The sequence below is a fragment of the Podarcis melisellensis genome (genome assembly GCF_964234715.1).
Source record: "Podarcis melisellensis genome assembly, chromosome: 16".
Lineage (NCBI taxonomy): Eukaryota > Metazoa > Chordata > Lepidosauria > Squamata > Lacertidae > Podarcis > Podarcis melisellensis.
The window spans coordinates 18,859,662-18,884,233 of record NC_138533.1 but is presented as its reverse complement, the minus strand read 5'-3'; the positions used below and the strand labels follow the sequence as shown (position 1 = coordinate 18,884,233).

General features: G+C 48.7%; 1 protein-coding gene across 1 annotated transcript in view; it reads right to left on the bottom strand.

The window, feature by feature from the left end:
- Nucleotides 1–215: 215 nt before the first annotated feature.
- Nucleotides 216–24,572, bottom strand: part of MAP3K11 (mitogen-activated protein kinase kinase kinase 11) — a 30,717-nt gene continuing 6,360 nt past the window's right edge. The window contains exons 2-10 of the mRNA XM_081892295.1: nt 13,557–13,737; nt 11,111–11,259; nt 10,775–10,950; nt 8,974–9,214; nt 7,986–8,099; nt 6,362–6,488; nt 5,339–5,424; nt 3,141–3,485; nt 216–1,999 (exon numbers count right to left, since the gene is read on the bottom strand). Coding sequence (XP_081748421.1) covers nt 1,560–1,999; nt 3,141–3,485; nt 5,339–5,424; nt 6,362–6,488; nt 7,986–8,099; nt 8,974–9,214; nt 10,775–10,950; nt 11,111–11,259; nt 13,557–13,737 — 1,859 coding nt within the window. The 3' untranslated portion in view covers nt 216–1,559. The remainder of the gene's footprint in view (nt 2,000–3,140; nt 3,486–5,338; nt 5,425–6,361; nt 6,489–7,985; nt 8,100–8,973; nt 9,215–10,774; nt 10,951–11,110; nt 11,260–13,556; nt 13,738–24,572) is intronic.

Here is a 24,572-nt window from a genome sequence, read left to right as displayed (position 1 = left end):
CTACTTCTGGGTTAGCGGAGTCTGTAACCTGAAGCGTATGTAGCCTAAAGCATATGTAACCTGAGGTACCAGTGTAAGACAAGGCTGTTGTTTTGACTCTTGCAGATGCCAGTCACCAGACTAAAAATGGAAGGAGTTTGCGCTGTCTCTCTCTCTCACCCACTGTTAGGGAGGAGTTGCAGACCCTCTTTATGGACCATTGGAGACACATGGGATGGAGGCAGCAATCAGAGGTTTATTTGGTCTCATTTCACAGGCTTGGCCCGTCGCAAGTTGAGAGTGGGCCTGACACAGGTGGCTCCCTCGTGGAGCGGGAGAAGGTGCACGAGGGAGCCTGGCACTCACATGTGAATTTCAAGTAGGGTGGGGAGAGGGGAGAGGCGGACACAGTAGAATTGCACATTCAAAGTGCTAGTGGCTGTCAGACTCCAACCAGGAAAAAGCACTGCTTTTTTTCCATTGCAAGACATTCTTTGCTTTCCTCTTACACGTCCACGTCAAAAGACGGGCACAAGCAGGTGGGGCAATCTGGCTCCAGTGTGTATCCCCACTCTGAGCTATCTCCTCTCATGTTTGTGCAATGTGGCTCGCTCTTGAATGCTGCAGAGCATCCTCGGACCGGCTTGGGTCAAGATAGCCATGGCAGGCTCCCCTCCTTGCATAAATCGGGAGAAGCGGCGCCCACCTTGGGGACAAAGGATACAGAGAAAGGAGAGTGGAGTCTTGCTGGCTTCACAGGCTCTCCATGCCAGCCTTGGCCAACTTAGGAGTCTGCCAGATGTTTTGGATTACAACTCCCAACAGCACTTGCTGGCTATGGGATGATGGGAGTTGTTGTCCAAAACATCTGGAGGACTCCAGGTAGGACAAAGCTGCTCCACCTCCTGCCCTTGTATTCAGCGGAGGGAGAGCCACTGAGGCCTAGTCATGGAAAGGAGGAGCTGTGCCCCTCAAGGTGAGTGGAGAATCAGTACGCAATGAAGACAATAGCTGCCAGCGAGCGAGCCTGGCCAACGTGGGGGTCGTGGAAGCCCCACAAGCCATTCCAGCAAAGGTGGAGGAGAGGAGAGTGACTTGCCAGCGTGGGTCTGACCGGTTAGTGTTCATTACATGGAGGGGCGTGAGAAAGGGCTCTCCGCTCTCCCTCACCCTCACCCCCTGCCCAATATACACAACCCCTCATCACTTCCGTGGGGCACTCAATACTATCCCATGGTTTGACATCCCTGAAGGAATTGGCTGAGAAAGAAGCAAGGTCTTCCCAACACTGTTGAGGTTAAGGCGCTCAGTGAATGGAAAGTGGGGAGGAAGGGAAGAAGGTACTCGGGTGTGGGAGGTGTGCCCACCTCCCCCCTACGGCATGGGATAATCCCCCTCTCCCCCTTTGACAGCGATTCCCGTCTCCCCTTTCGACAGCGAGCCCATGCTCCCAGCCTTCGACTACATTTGCAGCCTCATGTCCAATCACAGTTGAGCGTGGGGTTCAAAGTTCAAGGCGCCAACTTCCTGAACGAAAAGGTGCTTCGGGAAGGCGGGACCTCCTTCTTTTGCTTTTCCCTTCACTTTGGGGCCGTCCGTCCTTGAGCAGATGCAGCTGCTGTCCACCACGGCAGATCCTCTTCGGGCGGGAGCGGCCGGGAGGTCTGGCGCGGCAACAGAGAAGGGCTGAGCCGCCCATGTGGACCCAATCTGGACGCGACGAGGAAGGGGTCGGGGGTGGCTGGCGCTGTTGGCTCCCTCGGGGCTGAGAAGTCCCCACAGGCAAAGGGATCGGGAGCCGCAAAAGGGTTGGTCCTTTCAGGACCCAGTGGCTTGAACTGGCGCGGCCCCAGGCGAGGGGACTGGACAGGGGAGGAGCGGGCCCCAGAAGACACAAAGCTCCAGGGGTCAATGCGGCTGCGGACGGGAGAAGGGCGGGGCCTGGAGATGAGGCTGGCGTGTGGGGAGGGGCGGGGGGAGCGGGGGCTGCGGGGGGAGGAAGGAGAAGGGAGAGCACCATCTGTAAGGAACAGAGAGCATAGTAATAATATAATTATTATTTATACCCTGCCCATCTGGCTGGGTTTCCCCAGCCACTCTGGGTGGCTTCCAACAAAACACTAAAATATAATAACCTATTAAACATTAAAAGCTTCCCTAAACAGGGCTGCCTTCAGATGTCTTCTAAAAGTTTGGTAGTTATTTTTCTCTTTGACATCTGATGGGAGGGCGTTCCACAGGGTGGGTGCCACTACCGAGAAGGCCCTCTGCCTGGTTCCCTGTAACTTGGCTTCTTGCAGTGAGGGAACCGCCAGAAGGCCCTCGGAACTGGACCTCAGTGTCCAGGCAGAACGATGGGGGTGGAGACGCTCCTTCAAGTATACTGGACCGAGGCCATTTAGGGCTTTAAAGGTCAGTACCAACACTTTGAATTGTACTCGGAAAAGTACTGGGAGCCAGTGTAGGTCTTTCAAGACCAGTGTTATATGGTCTCGGCAGCTGCTCCCAGTCACCAGTCTAGCTGCCACGTTCTGGATTAGCTGGATAAGCACACAGTAGCCATAATGTCCCTAACTCAAGCGGAAAGAAACCCTGGGGGGAACTGGAATCTGGTTGTGAAAGTTCAAAAAACTATGTTCAGCCATGCCACTGCCTTTTACGCTGGTTTAACACCCAGATATTCGGCTAAGGCCTCCGTCCTACGAAGACAATACCACTTTAAACCCAAGGAATCCTGGGAGCTGTAGTCTGTTAAGGATGCTCAGAGTTGTTAGGAGACCCTTATTTCCCCTCACAGAATCACAGGGAACTCTGGGAATGGTAGCTCTGTGAGGGGAATAAAGGGGTCCTCTAACAATACTCTGCTCCCATAATTCCCAGGGAGAAGCTGATATGCTTAAAAGTGGTATAATAAGCACTTTAACTGCGCCAATGTAGCCCAAGTCCACTGACCCATCTAGAATTCCCTACAAGGACAGGTATCAGCTCTCTGGGCCGCAGGCAGGGGGACAATTCCAAGCCCTAGCTGGAGATGACAGTGGGGCTGACCTAGGGGCTGCTTGCCTGAAGAGCATCTGCTCAGCCTCTGAGCTGCAGCCCTCATCTGCCCCAGATCAACCCCGCCCCTCTGCAGCCTCCTAAATTCTCCTGCCAGGACTTACCCCATTTCTGGGTTTTGTTGCTGCGGCCTTCCACAAGTCTCGGGATCTTGGGTGACATCTGGGTCCAGAGAGGAGGCAAGGCCCCCCTGTTGCCCCCAGAGGCCACATCGACGAGGAGATCCGTAGGAGGTTCCTCCTTGCACAGCTCCACATGGACGGTGGGGGTGGACTCTTGCGGAGGGGAGGGTGGCGGGGGCTCCTGGAGGGCGGACGGAAGCTCTCGGCCCAACCCGAGAGAAGCAAGCAAGGCTGTTCCCCGAAGCAGGGCCCGCTGGATGAGCCGGGGGGCACTGGGACGTTCTGGGACTGGGTCCTCGGTTTCCGGGGAGTCGACTGGGACACTGCCTGTTAGGGTAAGAAAGTTGGAAAGTCAAACCACAACCTGACATAGTGTTACAAACTTGAGTCCCCACTTAAGTCCCCACTTAGCCCACTGAAGCCCACTCAGTTTTGTGGGGGGGCAGCACCAAATGTGGGGTTTGCGGCACCAAACCATCAGACTGCCTTGGCATTGCTTTGAAGTCCATCAGACAAGGTTGGGTTTGGGGTCATTTAACAGTGACCCTGGTTTGAGTGTCAATTGCTCAGTTTGCAGGATGGCACAAAATGCCGACGCTAAACCTTGGCACCTGCTTGAAGACAACTGGACAAAGTTGGATTTGTTAGCATTAACTTGTGACCCCGATTTGTCAATGACTATTTTTTTTGGGGGGGTGGCATGGAACACAGGGTTTGCGGCACAAAACAGAACTAAAAATAGCACTAAACTTTGGCATCAGTTTTTTTGGGGGGGCGGAATCCGGAATTTTGGGGTCACACGTTAATGAAGTTCCCTGTTGCCTCTTCAGCTTCTGATACCTCTACTCCCCCCCCCGTCTTCTCCCTCTTGCCATTTATCATCAAGCCACCACCAATTCCCTGGCCTTGAGCCTTCTTCCATTGGGAGTTCCCCAGCTGATGCCTCCCACCACTCCTCTGCCTCCAGCCAGTCCATACAGTCCAACCTGACCTGGAAATGCCTGGGATAGAGCCTGTTGCCTTCTGCATGCAAAGCAGTAGTGCCACCCATGAGCTACAGCCCTTCTCACAGGCATTGCTGACACCACTCCCACTGTATCTATTGTTAAGCTGGTGAGTGCTATTGCTTATGTCAGGGGTCAGCAAACTTTTTCAGCAGGGGGCCGGTCCACTGTGCCTCAGACCTTGTGGGTGACCAGACTATATATATATTTTTTTGGGGGGGGGGGAATATGAACGAATTCCTATGCCCCACAAATAACCCAGAGATGCATTTTAAATAAAAGCACACATTCTACTCATGTAAAAAAACGTTGATTCCCAGATTGTCCGCGGGCTGGATTGAGAAGGCGATTGGGCCGCATCCAGCCCCCAGGCCTTAGTTTGCCTACTCATGGCTTATGTAGTCAAACTGACACCTCCTGACATAGAAGAGGGAAGTGTCGGCAGGTTTGGGCACCTCAGGACTTGCGGAAGTACTCCATAAAAAAAAAAAAACTTTAGAAAATTTGTAAGGGGAACCCAAAATACCACAGAATGCAAACTGTTGAAGTCATCTCCACATTCTATGTTTAAAGCACATAGCTCCAAGAAACCTGGGAGTTGCAGTTTAGCCCTCAGAGAGCTCTAATTCCCATCAGGTATGGCATTGGACCACCTGAATGAAGCTCTTGGATCACTGGTGATTCAGCAGACCACCGCCTGGAAAGTCCTGTTGACATGCAACAGCTGTCGGAAAACTATATCCAGGGCAGCTCCTATGTGTCAGATTCAGCTCAGCAAATAAAAGGAGGAAACTCCAGGTGCCAGGTGTTCATTTTATTCCAGGGGCAGTATAAACATGCCAGTGACATAACAGGTAACGGGAAATGCATGTAGAGCAGGGATGGGGAACCTGCCCATTTATGCAGACCACGTTTGACAGGTAGGTGGGGCTGCCCACCTCATAATCAGCTGGTACCACAGTGACACCAGCCAACCTGTTTCCCCCCCGAACGGTCGACCAGCTGATGGACGGCACCCGCAATTCCCCTTTGGCCCAGACGCATCTTTTCCTGCCTCACACTATAGACATGATGCTGAGGTGTAGAGCAGTTGGGCAATGCTTGGCTAACTGTTCCTCAGGGGAAACAATTCAGGAGACAGAACACTGCAAAAAAAAAAACCTGAAAAGTGCTCACCATTTGGGCTGGGCTGGGTCTGTTCAGGAACGGGCAGCACCTCTGGCTCCATGTACCACGTCGTTTCTTCTAGCCGCGACCTTCTCCTGCGAGGGGGACAAGAAAGGGTTTGCAACCTGCTAAGGGGATGTGTACATGTCAGGAGCCGGAGTCTGGAGTAAGTCGGCAATATAAAACACCAGCGTCAGTGAAGTTTACTCTGTAGTCAAAGAAATCAAAACAGCCTAGGCCTAGTGATCATAGTAACCCTTCCCAATACATCTTGCTTCTATGAGGCAAGGAATGAAGGTCCCCGCCTTCCTACCTCTCTCAAAGACTGCCCCCCCCCCGCAAGCAACTTGAGGCTCCTTTGCCTTGTCTGTCTTTGCTGCGCCCTCTTTATTCCTCTCTGTGTTTGGGGAGACCAGGGGGGAGGTCACAGCAGGAGGGGGAGACTCCCTGGATTCTTCAGCAGCCGGCCTCATTGCTGCCTCTTGACCCCACTCTGCTTCTGCCTCCAATTCTGAGCTGCTCTCTGCCACAGCCTCTTCCTGCTCACTAAACCCTGTTGCCTCTTCCGCTTCCGACACCTCCTCCTCCTCCCATCTGCTCCCTCTTCTTCCTCTGACCACTCATCATCCTACTATCACCAACCCCCTGGATGTGAGCCTTCTTTTTTGGGGGTTCCCAAATTGGTGTCTCCCACTGCTCCTCTGCACCCAGCCAGTCCGTGACAGTACAACCTGCTCCAGTCATTAAGACCTATGATGCTGCCTTATGCTGTGCCGGCCTGTTCATCCATCTAGGCCAGCATTGTCTGCTTTGACTGGCAGCCACTCTCCAGGGTCTTGGCAGAGAAGGGTCTTTACCATCACCTGCAACTAGATCCTTCTAACTGGAGCGGCTGGGGGATTGAACCCGGGGCCTTCTGAATGCCAAGCAGGTGCTCTGCCACTGAGCTGCAGTCCTTTCTTTTAACCCAGGCATCCCCATTCTCTACAAGCAAGCAAGGGAATGGGGGAGGAGGGAAAGGCTGCCCCCTACCTGCCATTCTGCGTACTGCTCTCACATGGTTTGGGGGAACTGGAGCTCTTTGTACGGCCGTTGCAAATCTCGTCCCCTCGACGCGGCGACTGGCGACCCCAATTTTGATCGTTTTCGCTTGGCTCCACTGCAAAGGATGGGGTGGGAAGGCAAAAAGAAACAACTTTTCCCACTTTATCCTTTTTTTGTTCTGTTTTCTACATTGGTGCTATTTCTTGTTTCTTCTTTTTTGTGTCTTATTTTTTATTTTTCAATAAAGAATATAAAATAAAAAAGGAAGGGGTACATGTATTAAATAGCACTTTTGCATACAAACCATAACTGGTTTAAACCATAATTGCTTCCTCCTCTTAGGTACAGTTAGAATTTGGAGTCCTCCCTGCAAAACTAAAGAACTACAACTCCCAGAGTTCCTTGGGGGAAAGCCACTCCCTCAAGGGATTGCAGCTCCATCCAGAACTGGTCATATACCCCCTCTCTGAAACAGAACTGTTGTGTCATGGCTAAGATTCAGTTTATTGGCTAGCACAAAATCCAGGTACTAGGCTCAGCTGTACCTGAATATCATGAGAGCCTTGCTGGATCAGACCAAAGGCCTATTTAGCATTCTGCTTGCTCGGTGATCAAACTGATGCCCTTGGGAAACCCACAAGGAGGACCAAAGAGCCACAGCGCACTTCCCCACTTGCAATTACCAGCTGCTGGTGTTCAGAGGACTGATTATCCTGGAAGTAGCACATAGCCCTTGTTCCTAGCAGCCACTGATGGCCTCACTGGCCCTGACCTGGTGGAATGCTCTGACACAAGAGACTAGGGCCCTGCAGGACTTGATATCTTTCCGCAGGGCCTGCAAGACAGAGCTGTTCCACCTGGCCTTTGGTTTGGACTCAGTCTGACCCTTCTGTTTCCCTCCCCTTACGGTTTTGATCTATGGGCTACTTTTAATATGAGGCTGCATTTTAAATTGCATTTTAACCTGTATTTTAAATTGTGTTTTTTTTCCCCTATTATGTTTTTATTGTAATTTTACTGGTGCTAGCTGCCCTGAGCCCGGCTCTGGCCGGGGTATAAATAAAATTTATTATTATTTATTATTATTATCCTCCCTGAATTTGTCTAATCCCCTTTAAAAGATATCCAAGCTGCCGACCCTCACTGCCTCCTGCAGCTGTGAGTTCCAGGGTTTAACTATGCACTGTGTGGAATACTTCCTTTGGTTTGTCCTGAATTTTCCAACATTCAATTTTCATTTGATGCTCCCGAATTTTAGTTATTATAAGGGAGGGAGAAAAAAACGTCTTTGTAGCCACTTCCTTTACACCTCACATAATTTTACACACCCGCTAACGTGTCTCCCTGCCCTCTTACTTGCCTTTTCTTGTAACTAAAAAGCCCCAGATGTTGTAACCTTTCCTTATAAGGGAGTTGCTCCAATCTCTTGATCATTTTGGCAGTCCTTTGTGCCTCACCTGACTAGAAGCAGACCTTGCTGTCATTTCACTCCAAAATCGCCAGCAATCAGCCAGGATTTGCTTGAGGTTACCTAGAGGAAAGTCTGAACACTCCAGATTCCACTTGCTCCACTTCTACACCTCTCCCCCCCCCCCCAATAAATGTTACTTACATCTGATAGCTCGGAATCGTTGGAAGGGAGGGGAGCCACCTGCCCCCATCTCCAGGCAGTCCTTCCTTTTGTCCAATCCAGGAGAAGCCATTACTGTGATGCGATGCTTAAAATCTGAAATAAGGGGGGGGGGGGAGAGCATGAATTACCCAGTAGCACCATCTGTAACAATTCATAGTTTAAAATGAGTTTAATTTAGAAAAGGCCAGTTCAGAATTCGAGGCTCTGTCAATGTTCCAAAGTTTTGGCTCATAGTTCTTCGCCCCCATCACTGAACTTAGGACTGGCAACAGGTGTGTTTTGGTTTTTTTTAATTGTTTAACCACATCAGTTAACAAACATGGATACATATGCTATAATGTTATTGTTTTAGTTAAATAAATGGTTTAAATTGTTATTAAGGAAATGATTGTTTTTCTCCTTCCAAGTACAGCAGAAAAGTTGTCCAAATATAAGCAGTTAACTTATTAAACCTCATGATAATTTCATAATTATCTGTCTATGTATAACCAATTTTTGATACAACTGTAAAAACCACCCTGAAAATTATTATTATTCCAAAAATGAAACCTTCACCTGGTTGTAAATATTAAGATGATACCAACAAGAATGAGTCTTTCTGTAAATAAAAAAATAATGGTTTAAATCAAGTCTTACTGACTAATGATTTAAATCGTGATTTAAACCAAGTCTTACTGACTAGTGATTTAAATCGATTTGATTGAAATCAAATCCACCCTGGTTGAAATGAATACGTTTGACGTGTCTATTAACTTCAGTGGGTCTACTCTAAGTAGGAATGGATAAAATTGCCTTGAGTCCCGTCAGGGGAAAAGGAAGGGTATAAACAAACAACAACAGCAACAACCCTATGTTCCTAGAAGGTCTGTTGTCAAGACACCCCTTCTAACCAGGAGCCATCCCTGACAGGAATCCTTGCCTTCTGCCTGATTCCCCCCCCCCCCGACCCACCCCCCGTGGGCCCTACCAAGTGGCATGCTGATGTGCTCGCTGTCCCTCCCTTTCAGCTTGTTCCTCTTGAAGGTGCCCTTCCGCTTCTTGACGTAGGGACGCTCCCGGTTCATCTGCTGAATGAGGAGGCTCAGCTCCCGCTCAAAGACCTCCAGCTCCCACTGCGCCAGCTCGTGCTCCCGCTGACGCAGGAACTCCTCCTGGGACTTCTGCTTCAGGGCTGCCTGCTTCAGCTCCTCCTCACGGCTCAGCAGTTCCTGCGAAGAAGAGGGGGGAAAGGTACGTGTGTGGGTCTGGGCAGAGGTAGAGAGCGAGTGTTTGGCTTTCGGAAACCTGTAGGCGACAGAGCTTCTTTTCTCCAATGAGAAGTATCGGGGCCAGAACCTGACCTAGGCCACATTCACACCTTATCTTTAAAAGCACCTTAAGCAAACATGGCTTCCCCCAAATAATTCTGGGAAGTGTAGTGAAGTGTGCTGAGATCTATTAGGAGGCCCCCTATTCCCTTCACAGAGCTACAATTCCCAGAGTGGTTTAGCAATCCATCCCTCTCCACAGGGAACTCTCAGCACCCTTTACAGAGTACAGCTCCCAGGACTCTTTGGGGGAAGCCAGGACTGTCTAAAGTAGTGCCATAGTGCATTGAATGTATGGTGTGAACATGGCCTTATACTGAGTCAGAACATTGGTTCATGTAGATCAGGTATGGGGAACTTTTGGCCCTCCAGATGTTGCTGAACTACAACTCTCAGCAACCCCGACAATCATGGCCAATGGGATCTTATGCGTGCAAAAGCAGGTGCTCAGCCACTGAGGTATGGCCCTTCCCCAGGGCCCGTCCAGGACTCTAACTCCCATCAGTCCCAGCCAGCACATAGGCCCTTCCACTGACCTGGGCGAAGGGGTGCACAGAAATTGCTTTTCCACCCATTTTCATTAGTAAACCCCTCACTTGACTTGCAATTCAGAGAGTAAATTCGCCTTCCTTTAATTCAGGGACATGGAGCCTTTCGCCCTCCGGACATTGCTGAACCACAACTCCCATAAGCCCCAGCAACCATGGCCAATGGCCAGTGATGATGGGAGTTAAAGTAATATCTGAAGGGCCAAAGTTCCCCACCCCTGATTTAATTACCCACATTTGCTTTTGTCTCCACCCTCACTCTTCTTTGTCTTATTCTGCTGCCTCCTCCTGGACATCAACATTTTATTGTCCCAGAATGCCTCAGCTGTGGCGCCGTACTGTGGCTTCCTGGGAAATAAAATGGCAGCCATTAACCATCCCTCCTAGCTAAAAAGAAAGAACAGAACAAAGCCCATTCATACTCATTAATTACACTTCATGTTTGTTTCAGAAGCGCTATCTGTCATTAATATGGAGACATGTACAAGGTCCCAGTTTCAGGGTAGTATCCTGTGCCTTCATTCTGGGAGTAGATGGATTATCGTTTTATCATATTGGTATTTTAAATATGTATGCTTTACCCTTTGTATCAAGTTGCGGTTTAAATAAGTAAATGTTTTAATTATCATGTTTTTATTCTGCTTGTTCTATTTTGGCAGGCCTGTGACCGTATAATAAAATAAGTGATGGATTGACGGATACCTCCAGGCAGTCTTTGCCAACCTGGTGCCCTCTGGATATTTTGGACTACAGCTCCCATTGGACCAATGGGAATTGTAGTCCCAAACATCTGAAGGGAGCCAGGTTGACAAAGGCTGCTTTCAAAAGTGTTGTGTTCTGGTACAACGACAAGATTCTAGGCCCGAGCCCTGCCCCCGAATGAACGTTCCAGCTCCTCTTGTCTCTCCCTTACCTTTTCCTTGGCACGCAGCTCATCAAACATGTCCTGGATCTCAACTTTCCAATCGTCCTGCATGGAGTGGAAGGACTCCTGGGGCATATCATGGAGGACTTGGGTCTCCAGCACCGTCAGTTGGGACAGGATGGATGCAAAAGTGGGGCGCCGGTGGGGGTCCTGCTCCCAGCACTCTGGCGGGACCAACAGGGAAGCGGGAGGGAGGGAGACAGAATGCACACAGAGCTCAAACCGTGCCAGAAATGGGTACAATCCTTTCCCACCTTCTTTGCAGGGCATCCCATCTTGTGATGGAGTCCCTAAGTCCAGCCTCCTTTACTGCTTCCTGCTTACCTGCCATGAGACGTGCAAAGGGTTCCGGGCAAGTGGACGGGATAGGAAGTGTCAGCTTGTTCACAGCGACCCCATAGGCCACGGCAAGGCCATCGATGCCCCGGTACGGAACTTCGCCAGTGAGAAGCTCCCAAAGGAGTACCCCATAGCTGGAGGGAAAAGGACAAGGGAGATAGGGCTAAATTCTAGGGTGCTGCTGAGCCACCCGGGATCCCCGCTTGCAGGATGATATTCTGCTGCCCTCTCAAAACAGAAAAAGAAGAAGAAGAAGAAGAAGAAGAAGAAGAAGAAGAAGAAGAAGAAGAAGAAGAAGAAGAAGAAGTAGTAGTAGTAGTAGTAGTAGTAGTAGTAGTAGTAGTAGTTTGGATTTGATATCCCGCCTTTCACTCCCCTTCAGGAGTCTCAAAGTGGCTAACATTCTCCTTTTCCTTCCTCCCCCACAACAAACACTCTGTGAGGTGAGTGGGGCTGAGAGACTTCAAAGAAGTGTGACTGGCCCAAGGTCACCCAGCAGCTGCATGTGGAGGAGCGGAGACGCGAACCCGGTTCCCCAGATTACGAGTCCACCGCTCTTAACCACTACACCACACAGGCCAAAGGGTGGAGCTCTGGGCTTCCCTCCTCTCCTGATCTTTGCAGGGGTGGGGGTGGGAATTATAAAGTCCCTCCTCATGAATCTTATCCAGACATTTTGCAACTGCATCCATAGAGGGTTCCACTCTGTCCCCTTCTGGTTGATCTCCTATTCCAGGTGGTCCTTACTAGAACTGCAAGAACTAGTGCCAAATGTCTTTTTCCTCCTTCTTCCCAATCTATTTTCCTTTTGTGCAGTGTCTTTTAGGGAAATTTTTTAATGTTTGATCTTTTATTATACTTTTATATTTGTGGCTGGGGCAACCCAGTCAGATGGGTGGGGTACAAATTATAAAACAACAACAACAATTTAGCTTGTAAGCCTGAGGGCAGAGACTCTTTTATTATTGATATTTGTAAGCCACCGGGGGGGGGGTGTCTTTCCCCTCAGTTAATTAGCAAGGCTAAAACGGCAAGCAAACATCTACCTGGAAAGTGAAGCCCATCTCTTTACGCTTACTTGAGACTGAAGCTTGCGATTGAGACGTCGTCGAGCTGCAAGCTCACAAGGGGTTTTTTGTACCATATGCATGACGGGCAATGCAATCCTGGGAGCTGAGAGTTGTTAGGTAAAGGGCAAAGGTACCCCTGACCATTAGGTCCAGTCGTGGCTGACTCTGGGGTTGCGGCACTCATCTCACTTTATTAGCCTAGGGAGCCGGCGTACAGCTTCCGGGTCATGTGGCCAGCATGACAAAGCCGCTTCTGGCGAACCAGAGCAGCGCACGGAAATGCCGTTTACCTTCCCGCCGGAGTGGTACCTATTTATCTACTTGCACTTTGATGTGCTTTTGAACTGCTAGGTTGGCAGGAGCAAGGACCGAGCAACGGGAGCTCACCCCGTCGCAGGGATTCGAACCGCCGACCTTCTGATCGGCAAGCCCTAGGCTCTGTGGTTTAACCCACAGTGCCACCCGTGTCCCCTTGAGAGTTGTTAGGAGGCCCCTATTCCCTTCCTTGAGCTACAGTTTCCCAGAGTTCCCCGCAAAGAGGAATTGATTGAAAAACCACTATGAGAAGTGTAGCTCTGGAGCAGAGGTCTCCTAAAAACGCTCATCACCCTTCCCACTTTCCCAGGATTCTTTGGGGGGGAAACGAAACAATTTAAAAGTGGCATCAGAGCACTTTAAATGTATGGTGTGAATGAGGCCTGTTTCTGTCTGCCTCTTTCTTACACACATGTACACTGCTTGGGTTTGCCCAGACCTGGACCTGCAGTGTCCTTGACGGAGGAACTAGGGGAGCACATCCAGCCCCATAGCAGATATCCACACTACCAATTACCGTGAGGACCTCTTAGGGATCCCTGCACCAACTGGCTGGCTCTCAGACCCTCCAGTCTCCCTCAGGACCACAGGAGATGGCAAGGCAGCCAGGAGGAGTTGCTGTCATAGTGCCTGGCTAGCTGCATGTGAGGAGGGGGAAGTGCAAGTCAGCACCTGCCTGGATCAGGGCCTGGCCGCGAGCCAGAAAGGGCTGGAACCTCCAGCTCCCAGACAAACCCTTAGTCTGAGCTGCTTCCCTGTCAAAGCTCCAAACCCAGCCTGAAAGGCGTGTGTGTAAGAGGGGAGGCTATTTACTTACACACATGCAGAATTTGGCTTCCTTTACCTGCTGTGGACTTCCACAGATCCTTGGAGCAAGAATATGAAGAGCGTGTTAGTTAACTGGGACTCTGAGACAGTTTTCAAAACAGGGTGTTCTGCTTTGGCAAGGGAGGTGTCCCAGGGCAAGAGGGTCCTTGCTTTTTCCTGCACATCTGGGCTCCAAGGCCAAAACCCAACCTTAGACAGGGCCCACCCCACCCTCTCACCTCCAGACATCGCTGCCCCGGGAGAAGGTGGAGCTTTTGATGACCTCCGGTGCCATCCAGGCGTAGGTGCCCGCCGCGCTCATTTTGGTCGTCTTGTGCCACTCGCGGGCCAGCCCAAAATCGGTGATCTTCAGCGTTTTCCCACTCACATCTCCATCGTCCACGTATTCCGCCAGCAGTACTGAGGGAAGAAAAGAAGCAGACATGGGATTCTGAGGGAAGCAAGTGGAGGAGGTTTGGAGGCCTCCATCCAGGAAAACACATCAGAGAGGCCTTACTGGGCCAAAGCTTCCCTGGCCCTCATTGCTCATAACCTGGAAGCCTTTCCTTAAAATTCCCCATGTAAATCTGAGGGGCTAATCAGGAGTGAGTATAAGACACCTTTCATATGCTCAGAGTCCTTTTCTTACAAATAGTAACAAAATACTTTTTTTCCCGTTAACACGGACATCTACCATTGCCCCATCCTGATGATAATTTTGTATGGCACCAGAGAGCTCCAGGTGGCATATGGATTTCTTCCCCTCTCAATCTTATATTCTCACAACAACCCTGTGAGGTGGGTCAGGACAAGCGATAGCAACTGGCCCAAAGTCACCTGCTGAGCTTCATGGCTGTGTTGACCCTGGTCTCCCATGCCCTAGTCCATAGGAAGTTATCTTAGTGCTAAGGACCCAACATTGGTGGGATGGAAAGTTAAGGGCACTTTTTTATTTTTCAAGGCTATTTGGGTTTTAGCACATTATCTTAATAAATATTGGGAGAGGGGGAAATAGCATGTTAAAGGTGGTTAATGGACTTCAGCATAGCGGATTATACAACCTTTATAGCGAGGTTTTTAATGTTTAATGTTTTATTGTGTTTTTGTATATGCTGGAAGCAGCCCAGAGTGGCTGGGACAACCCAGTCAGATGGGTGGGGTACAAACAAACAAACAAACAAACAAATAATAATAAAAAAGGTAAAGGGATTCTGGGGTTGCGGCGCTCATCTCGCTTTACTGGCCGAGGGAGCCGGCGTTTGTCTGAAGACAGCTTCCGGGTCATGTGGCCAGCATGACTAAGCTGCTTCTGGCAAACCAGAGCAGCGCACAGAAATGCCATTTACCGTCCCATCAGAGCGGTACCTATTTATCTCCTTGCACTTGACGTGCTTTCAAACTGCTAGGTTGGCAGGATCAGGAACTGAGCAACGGGCGCTCACCCCATCGCGGGGATTCGAACACACCGACCTTCTGATTGGCAAGCCCTAGTCTCTGTGGTTTAATCAACAGCGCCACCCGCATCCCAAATATAATAATAAAGGTAAAGGTAAAGGGGACACCTGACCATTAGGTCCAGTTGTGTCCGACTCTGGGGTTGCGGCGCTCATCTCGCTTTATTGGCCGAGGGAGCCGGCGTACAGCTTCCGGGTCATGTGGCCAGCAGGACTAAGCCACTTCTGGCGAACCAGAGCAGCGCACGGAAACGCCGTTTACCTTCCTGCCAGAGTGGTACCTATTTATCTACTTGCACTTTGACGTGCTTTCGAACTGCTAGGTTGGCAGGAGCAGGGACCGAGCAACTGGAGCTCACCCCGTCACTGGGATTCGAACCGCCGACCTTCTGATCAGCAAGCCCTAGGCTCTGTGGTTTAACCCACAGTGCCACCCACATCCTCTAATATATAATAATAGCAACAGCTTAAAGGGAGCTTAAATTACAAAGGCTGACAGCCTTTTGTGACAGCCCTCTGGAGTACTGCCATTTTGTTTTATTTTGTGTGTGTGTATAATTTAAAAAAAATTTCTGTTTTACAATTTTAAATACTCATTTAAACATCCTTAAAATATTAATGACTTCCATTCTTCTCTTTCCATGGTTCATTTTGCACATCATAAATCCCTGCATATTTTACAAAAACTAAACCATTCAGTATTCCATTATTGCATCCATCAAAACTTATTTACACTGTTGAATTTATCTTAATGCTGCCAGCGTTTTCAGATGTAGTTTCCCCCCATATATTCAATAAACATTTTCCAATCTTCTTTAAACATATGTTCTTCTCGTTCTCTTGTTCTATATGTTAAGACTGCAAAGCGCATATTCTGTCAGCTTAAGTTGCCATTCTAGAGTACTGCCTTTTGGGTGGCTAAGGGGTTATGATTTGGCTACTAGCTACAATGGCAATATTTTACATATGCTATTGGGGGCACTATGCCTCCAAACTCTGGTTGGTGGGGATCACGGCTGCTGCACTCAGGTCCTGCTTGTGAACGTCCCACAGACATCTGGTTGGCAGCAGTGAGAACAGGGCCATATGGGCCTGATCCAGCAGAGCTCTCCTGACATTCTTATTGCTGCACTAAGTGGCAATCAGTCCCTGGGAAGGCACCCTCGTCAGCACCTCCCTGGCACAAAAGGAGCTTCCTGTGCTGGCAGCTTTTGCCCACGCTGCCAAGCTTCCTCCATGCACTTGGCACACACACAGCATGGAAACTGCGCCAGGGCGAGGCAGAAGCAGTCACGCTCCTCTGCTCTAACCTACTAAACCCAACTCAGAACTTCACAGGCAAAAGAACCCAGGAGTCCTGGCTCCATGCCCTGATGGTCCAAAAAGCTGAAACCCACTCCCCCATTCACTACTCTTCAAAGTGGGGAGATGAAAGAATTTTGCTCAGTACAGTGGTGAATTTTCCAGATTGAACTCATACTTATCTCCTGCTGCTACAAGTTTGTTTTCAATTTCCCACTGGATTCCAATGGCTTTGGGTCTTATTTTCAAGATGCTAGTCCTCATATTTAAGGCTCTCTACCCCACCTGTTTGATGCTCCAAGATCAACGCTAGAGCCCTGGGACCAGTCATCAGAAACTAATGCCTGACTGTCAGGAATGCAACATGCCAGAGCTGGAAAAAGCACATGTAATTCCTGGTCCGTTTTTTTTAACCTCTATTTGAGATGGTAGTGATTCCCCCTAAAGACCTATACAACTTGAGATCCAGGAGCCAGAAGGAGCATCTAGATGTTTGTGGTCATCACCAACATAGGAGGGGCAGTGGAATCCTAGAGCTGGAAGGGATCCTAACGGTCATCTAGCCCAACCCCTTGCCCAGGGCAAGAATCTTCCACTGACAGCATCCCTGACAGTCTCTAATTATGCACCTTCAGTGAAGGAGAGCCCACCATCTCCCAAGGCTGCCTGTTCTGCCTCCAGACAACTCTTGCTTATCAGGATGTTTCCCCAGATGTTTCCTTTGGGGGCACACACGGAATAGGAGACGACAAATCTTAGGAACCAATAATCACACTGAGTGTGCACAGGTTTGTTTCGTTTTATTAAGAGCAGGCATTTTGGGGGATGACGAGGGAGGTGGATCAGGCCTATGTTGGTCAGGGATCTAGACAGTGGCATGTGGTAGGGAGAGGGTTGTTGAACCTTTTCCTTCTTCTGTGCCTGGACTCTGATAAATATCACCGCACTGAACGCTGCTCTTTGCCCAGGAGGGAAACGTCTACAACAACTTCCATGTGTATGTGTTCACCATGGCAAGAGAGGAGGGTTAACGCAGTTCCCTTTGTGATGTGGTCCCGATTCGGCTTCCTTACCCCCACCTTTTTAAAGCAGGTACATTAAATGTGATGGTGCATTTAACAATGTGCAGCTTGCCTGTTAAAAAGCTGCTGCCTGTTCTGAGTGGCTGCCAGACAGAGATAAATGTCCAGCTCTCAAAAAGGATGCTCTCAAAAACCCTAACTGGAGATGCCAGGGATTGAAATGGCAACTTTCTGTATGCCAAGTAGATGTCTTCCCATTGAGCCAGGGGTGCCAACTTGAGTAAAATATTTGGGGGAGGGCAGGTAAGCCCAGCCCCCCCCCCATAATCAATCACATGTTGGGGCTCACCCACACCATTTGAATGGCAATGCCCATCAACTTTGCGGGGCTTGGCCCCCTCAAATACTTTACTGGGGGAGGGCGAAGGGACTTTGGCCCCTAGCAGCTGAAACACTCTTCCTTCCCTCCTCCTTGCAGATACATACAGGCAAAAGCCCTTTGTAAACGTCCACCAAGACTTAGGTCCATTTCACAACAGTCATACCTCGGAAGTCGAATGGAATCTGTTCCGGAAGTCCATTTGACTTCCAAAACATTGGAGAACCAAGATGCAGCTTCTGATTGGCTGCAGGAAGCTCCTGCAGCCAATCGGAAGCTACAACGGACGTTCGGCTTCCAAAGAACGTTCGCAAACCAGAACAATCACTTCCGGGTTTGCGGAGTTCGGGATCCAAAACGTTTGCCTTTCAAGGCGTTCGACTTCTGAGGTACGACTGTATTTTGGTTATGAATAAACCAAATAATCCCTAATGCTACTTGAAACAGAGCTGCCTTGCCATACCTTTCTGGTCTGACATATTTGGAATTGCGATCTAACTGCCTTACCTAACGCATAAGCGGATTAGTGTCTCATGTCTGACAGATGCTGCAGAATATTATAAATACAAACACCACCACCCAATAAACAGAAGAAAGCAAGCCTGTCTCCTTAATCCAGCTGTACAAGCACAGGATACGGTGACCCAAGACTGCACTCTGCACGTCATCAGAGGCACTGCTGTTACCGTTTTGTACCTCCCAGATCCTGGGAAATGGTTATGGGTGTCTCCCTCTGAGAGACCCAAAAGGGCTCCCCGCCCCCCACGTTCCTTTAGTATCAGTTGGGAGCATCAATCCCTCTCAGCCCTGACCCTCAGCTACGGCCCACAAGCCCTTTCCGCAGCCCTGGCTGCGAGGCAATCCCAGCCCCGCCGTTCTGGCTGGGCTTTGGCCCCATGACCCGTAGGCGACTCAAGCATTTCCCTGGGACGCTGCGTCACTGAGCGCCCCATTGTGTGTGGCGCTGGCAGGAGAATCGGTCCATTGTTCCGTTGGGCTGCAGGGAAGGGGCTCCCCCGACAGAAGTACCCCAAGAAGGCACCCTCCCTGCCCCCAACAGCTGCTGCTGCTGCTCTGAGGCCTAGACGTTTTTCCCTTCCCCAGTCAGCCAGGACAGAGAGGAAGCCTGAGCGAGAGCAAGCAGGAAGCCACTGGGGAGGAAGTGAAGGGACCAGATCTCTGCTACAACCACTGGGCCATTGTTTAAGAGAGGCTGGCGAACAACTCTCTCTCTCTCCCTCCCTCCCTCCCTCCTCTGCCTTGAAAGAACACCCTACGCAAGGAAAGCCCTCTTTAAAACAACGCCACACCCTCCACCGACATCCACAGCCTTCCTAGAGATCCCGGAGGGAGGTCTGCTTACCAGCACCGCCACACAAACACAAACACACACAACTTATTAAGGCGCCTCTTCTCCCTCCATACCCACCCAAATCGCTTTGGTCTGTGGAACTGGCGCAGATTCAGGTGCCATGTAACACTGATTCCACATTTGTAAACAATCCATCTTTTAGCGTGGCAGCACCCACACTTCAGACCTTCCAAGTGCCCCTGTTTTCCAGAGACAGTCCCGGATTTACAGAAGCTGTCCCGGTTTCTGATTTGACCCCAGAATGTCCCGCTTTTCCTTAGGATGTCCCTATTTTCATTGGAGAAACGTTGGAGGGTATGGAGTTATGCAAAAACAAAACAAAACAAAACCCAAGCCAAGGAGATAAGTAACTATACAACCTTTCAAAGACTTCTGAAGGGAGCCCTGTGTAGGGAAGTTTTAAAATATTTTATTATGTTTTTATATAAGTTGGAAGCTGCCCGGTGTACTCTAGTGCTTTAAATGTACGGTGTAAATATTGTTCGGGAGACCACTAGGTTAATTCTACCTACGAATTAACCAGCACACTACTTTGTGTTCATGGGCGGCCCACTGAGTTTTTACTTGGCAGCATAAAGAACTAGAAATTTGTCTCTTCTCCCCTCAAAAAGGCAAGGTTCTCAAGGTACTGCAATATCAGTTTTAACTGATTTTAATACTCTGGAACATCATTGTGAAGGGCAGGTAATAAATATATCTAGAGTTGTCGTCAACAACTATGTTTTCCTCAGGGTAGACCCATGGGAATAAATGGTCCTAAGCTAGTTATGGCTATGGATTTCATTGGATCATAGAATCATGGAATCATAGAACTGGAGCGTGGAAGGAATTCCAAGGGTCATCTAGTCCAACCCCAGGAATGCAGGAATCTCAGCTATAACATCCATGAGAGATGGCCATCCAACCTCTGCTTAAAAACCTCCAAGGAAGCAGAGTCCACAACCTCCCGATAGGTCTACTCAGAATAAGACTGAGATGGAAACCAACCTTGAACAATATTATTAGTAAGTAATATTATTAGCAAGTATAATGCAAGGGGAGTTCTTGGGGCAGCTACAGAGTGAATTGCCCTTCCCTCCCACACATAGAGAAACACTTATGCCTTAGCTGGATGGTCTGCAACAGAGGAGCAAAGCCTTAGAACATAAGGAGGATATATATGTTACACAGAAATCATCTTGCCTCTCACACGGACGTTCAGTCACATGCACATAAACAACCTCAGGGTCCCTACTTGTGATTCTACTGCCAAGGACTGCTGCTTTACATACGAGAGAGTTCCCGTAGTGATTATTGCACAACTGGCGAGCGGGGCTTTTCTGCTCGTGATTTCACAACTCCCTGGCCTCCCCAACTGTCTGGGAGTTCTGGCTCACAATTCCAGGACAGGAGAGAGAACAGGCAGAACTGAGATCCTCACCTTGGTGCGGGGATGGGGTGGGTGGGAGTGCAGAACAACCGTGCCAGCACCACAAGAGGAGTGGTAAGATCTTTAAAGGCACACCAGCGACAGCAGCTGCCGCCACCAATTCAAAAGTTGACACCTAAGTTGAGAAGCCCCACACAGACTCCTCACTGGAGTGCGCAGGCAGGTACAGTGTTGTGGTTAGTGTGTCAGACTAGGAACTGGGAGATCAGGGTTCAAATCCCCACTCAGGAGATCCCTGGATGACATTGGACGTACCTCACAGGGGTGTTAGGGTGATTAAATGAGGAAGGGGAGATCCATGTATGTCACCTTGAGCTCCTGAGAGAGAAAGGTGGGATGGAAATGCAATGCAATAAAATTTAAAAATGTCGGATCTCAGGTCTCACAGCCATGGTGGAGATGGGGTCCACCTCTCGCAGGCTGTGTCAGGCTGCTACCAGCCCCAGCACATATTTTCATTTCTTATTTGGAATATTTGCATCCCACTTTTTCTGCAAAGGGCTCTGGCAGTGGATTGGTTCACATGTCGCTTTCAACAATGGCTAAACTTAGCTATGGTTTGAAGATGAAAACACAGTGCGCCTATGTGTGCGGTTGAAATGAGCACTTTCCTCGTTTCCTGCTTCTGCCGCCCTGCCAAGACTCGCCGTGTTAGAAACTCAAGTCTATAAGCCAAATGACTCCTTAAACCAAGGTTGCAGTTGCCAAAAGAGAATGTCTAGTTGCCAATTTAGGGCAAGACGGCTCTAAAGTCTTCTTTTTCATGGACTCACTGTGACTGGTTCTCAGTTAAACATCCGGCTACTTCAGCCGACAACCTTGAGTAGCTTAAGAACTTTTGAGAACTTAAAGAAGAAAAGTCACTTGATCCAGAGACAGACGCATATTTATCGGCCTATTCCGACCTCTTTTTCTTAATGCTGACTGCTCCTGCTCAGGCTGCACAGGTAAAGCAATTTGGTTCCTGAAATTCATTCCAATTGTGAAGATAAAATGTAACTGATAAGAATTCTACAGGATGGGGTATTAGTGTGGGAAAACAGTCCAGATCCAATGATCCCCAGATGGTAGAGATGTCAGGCACCCAGACACCTTCACTTGGTTGCGAGTGGTCGAAACCCAGGTGCAAAATGCGCCTGGCCCCTGGCTAATTTCGAACACTGTCAGCAACTACTCCCTACCTTAATGGGAAGTGGCAACACTCAGGATTGGAAGGGTAAGCTCCCCTTTCCACCTTCCGACTGCCAGCTCTCTCTATCTGTCTATCTCTTTCTACAACCGCCCACCTTTCTTTGCCTGGCAGGTTGCCAGGGAATGGGCAGACTTCTCTTGCTAGAGGTCTGGACTGCTTTCTTGAATAGGGCTTTCCTTCTCCCCTTCCATCATTGCTTCTGCTTCAGCTGTTCCTGCCTCCCACTCCCCACTTTTTCTCCTCCTCTTCTCTCCCCCCCCCAGCTACTGCCTACCGCATGATATTTGACTGAGGGCCACATGAAGCCAGGCGAAGGGCCGCAAGCTCCGCATCCCTGCTTTTAGGTCTCGTTGGCGGCTGTCCTCTGCCATCAGAAGCGCAGTGGGTGGTGATCGAGGAAAAGGCCTTCTCTGTGGTGGCAGCCTGGTTGTGAAATGCTCTCCTTAAGGAAGCGTGGGTGAGGCCTACTCTGATTTGGCTTCTGCATGGGGCAAAGATGTGCTTTTAAAAACTACAACAACAGCTTTTAAGAATAATTTTATCTCCTGGCCTTGCTTTTCAGCTGCTTCATTAAATGGTGGTGCTTCTCTAACTCTTTTAATTGCATTTACGGTAAGACACCCTGGGAATTCACTGAAGGGGGTTGGAATTCCTGTAATGAGAATAAAGAATGGTGTTTGAAGCATTGCCATGCAGCCCCTATAATATTGTGGTGTAAAGCTGAAAGTGCCACTTTGCCTGGGTATAAAGAAACTCTCCTCTCTGTTAGCAAACTGGAGCACTGAAAACAGGGGTGAGGGCCAAGCCTTGGCTCAAACTGTGTTTATTATTATTATTATTATTATTAATTAAATTTGTACACTGCCCCACACCCATAGATCACAGGGCAGTTCACAACATACCGTAGCAACTGCCCTCTCCCCAGTCAGCTCCTCAGGGCTTGCCATTAAGCCAAACCAACAGATAGTTTTCATGCATTGATGAAGTCATCAATACATGAAAACTCTGTGTTGGTTTGGCTTAATGGCAAGCCCTGAGATCCACTGAAGATCCTTTGTGGAGCAAGGGGTTGCACAAGATGACCTCCACAAAGGATCTTTCGTGCAGCATGTTACAGTGACACAGCCCTGACCGACAGCCACTCAGGGATTTAACAGCCCCTGCAAAGGAGGGCCCACCTGCGACTCTCAAGGCAGCCTGGTTCTCTGTCGGACAGCTTATGCCACTAGGACCTTTCTCTTGATCTTTAGCCAAAACCTTCTTCCCTGCTGTTCCCAGACCTAGGGTTCTTCACCTAATCTTCCAGAACAACAGTTAGCAAGGCCACATTCATACATTTAGAGCACTATGATACCACTTTAAACCATGGGTAGGCAAACTAAGGCCCAGGGGATGGATCCGGCCCAATCACCTTCTCAATCCGGCCCGCAGACGGTCCAGGATTCAGCGTGTTTTTACGTGAGTAGAATGTGTCCTTTTATTTAAAATGCATCTCTGGGTTATTTGTGGGGTATAGGAATTAGTTCATCCCAGCTATGATTAAGCGGGCACAAGATATTGGTCATGACATTATGTTTGCGGATTGGGAACAGTTATGGACCACCGGTATAAAATTTACGGCATGTAATGCCTTAAGAGAAAATATTATGAAAATGATTTACAGGTGGTACATGACCCCAACCAAGCTCGCAAAAATCTATCATTTGCCCAATAATAAATGCTGGAAATGTAATGAGACTTGCCCGAAGATTAAAGCCTTGTGGGGAATGATCTATAATGAAATTAAGAAAGTACTTAAATGTACTTTTCACAAGAAACCAGAGGCATTTCTCCTGGGCATGGTCGGCCAATTGGTGTTAAAGAAGGATAAGACGTTTTTTATGTATGCCGCCACAGCAGCAAGGATTCTTTTAGCAAAGTATTGGAAGACACAAGAACTACCCACACTGGAAGAATGGCAGACAAAGGTGATTGATTATATGGGACTGGCAGAGATGACTGGCAGAATCCGTGACCAAGAAAAAGAGACGGTGGAAGAAGACTGGAAGAAATTTAAAGTATACCTTAAAAATTGTTGTAAAATTGATGAGTGCTAAAATGTCAGAGGAAAGGAAAATATAGAATTACAGCTGTAATTGATTATGTATGAGAAGCGTAAAAAGAAAATAAGTAATTAATTAATTGGTGTGAAGAGTTGCTGGAGAAATTTAAAACAGGGATGCAGAAAAGGGGAGGTAAAGGGAAGTCCGAGAAGCAAGGCTTAGGAAAAAGAGTTTTTGAAATTATACATGTTTATATGTTTTTGTTTGTTTATGTGTGTGTGTTGTTCTGTCTTTAATTTGTGTTGGAAAATTAATAAAAAATTAATAAAATTAATAAAAATATTTTTTTTTTAAAAGGAATTAGTTCATCCCCCCCCAAATATAGTCTGGCCCCCCTTAAGGTCTATGGGGCAGGGGACCGGCCCCCAGCTGGAAAAGTTTGCTGATCTCTGCTTTAAACAGTCATGGCTTCTCCCAAAGAATTCTGGGAGCTGAAGCTTGTTAAGGATGCTGAGAGTTGTTAGGAGACCCCTCTCTCCTTCCCAAAGCTACCATTTCTAGTGCTACCTGGGGAAAGAGATTGACTGTAAACCACTCAGAAAACAGTAGCCCTGGGAGGGAAATAATAATAATAATAATAATAATAATAATAATAATAATAATAATAATAAAATTTATTTATATCCCGCCCTCCCCAGCCGAAGCCGGGCTCAGGGTGGCTAACAACAATCAAATAATCAAACAGTCAAATAATCACACATTCTAAAAATATTTCATTATAAAAATTAATTAAAATCAAATTGATGGCAACCAATTAAGCAAAATTCTGTGCAGGTTGCCAGAGGAGGGAGTCAGGCTGCGCCCTGACCAAAGGCCTGGTGGAACAACTCTGTCTTGCAGGCCCTGCGGAAAGATGTCAGGTCCCGCAGGGCCCTAGTCTCTTGTGACAGAGCGTTCCACCAGATTGGAGCCGCAGCCGAGAAGGCCCTGGCTCTAGTTGAAATAGAGGAATAAAAGCTCTCAGCACCCTTAACAAACGCGACTTCCCAGGATTTTTTGGCAC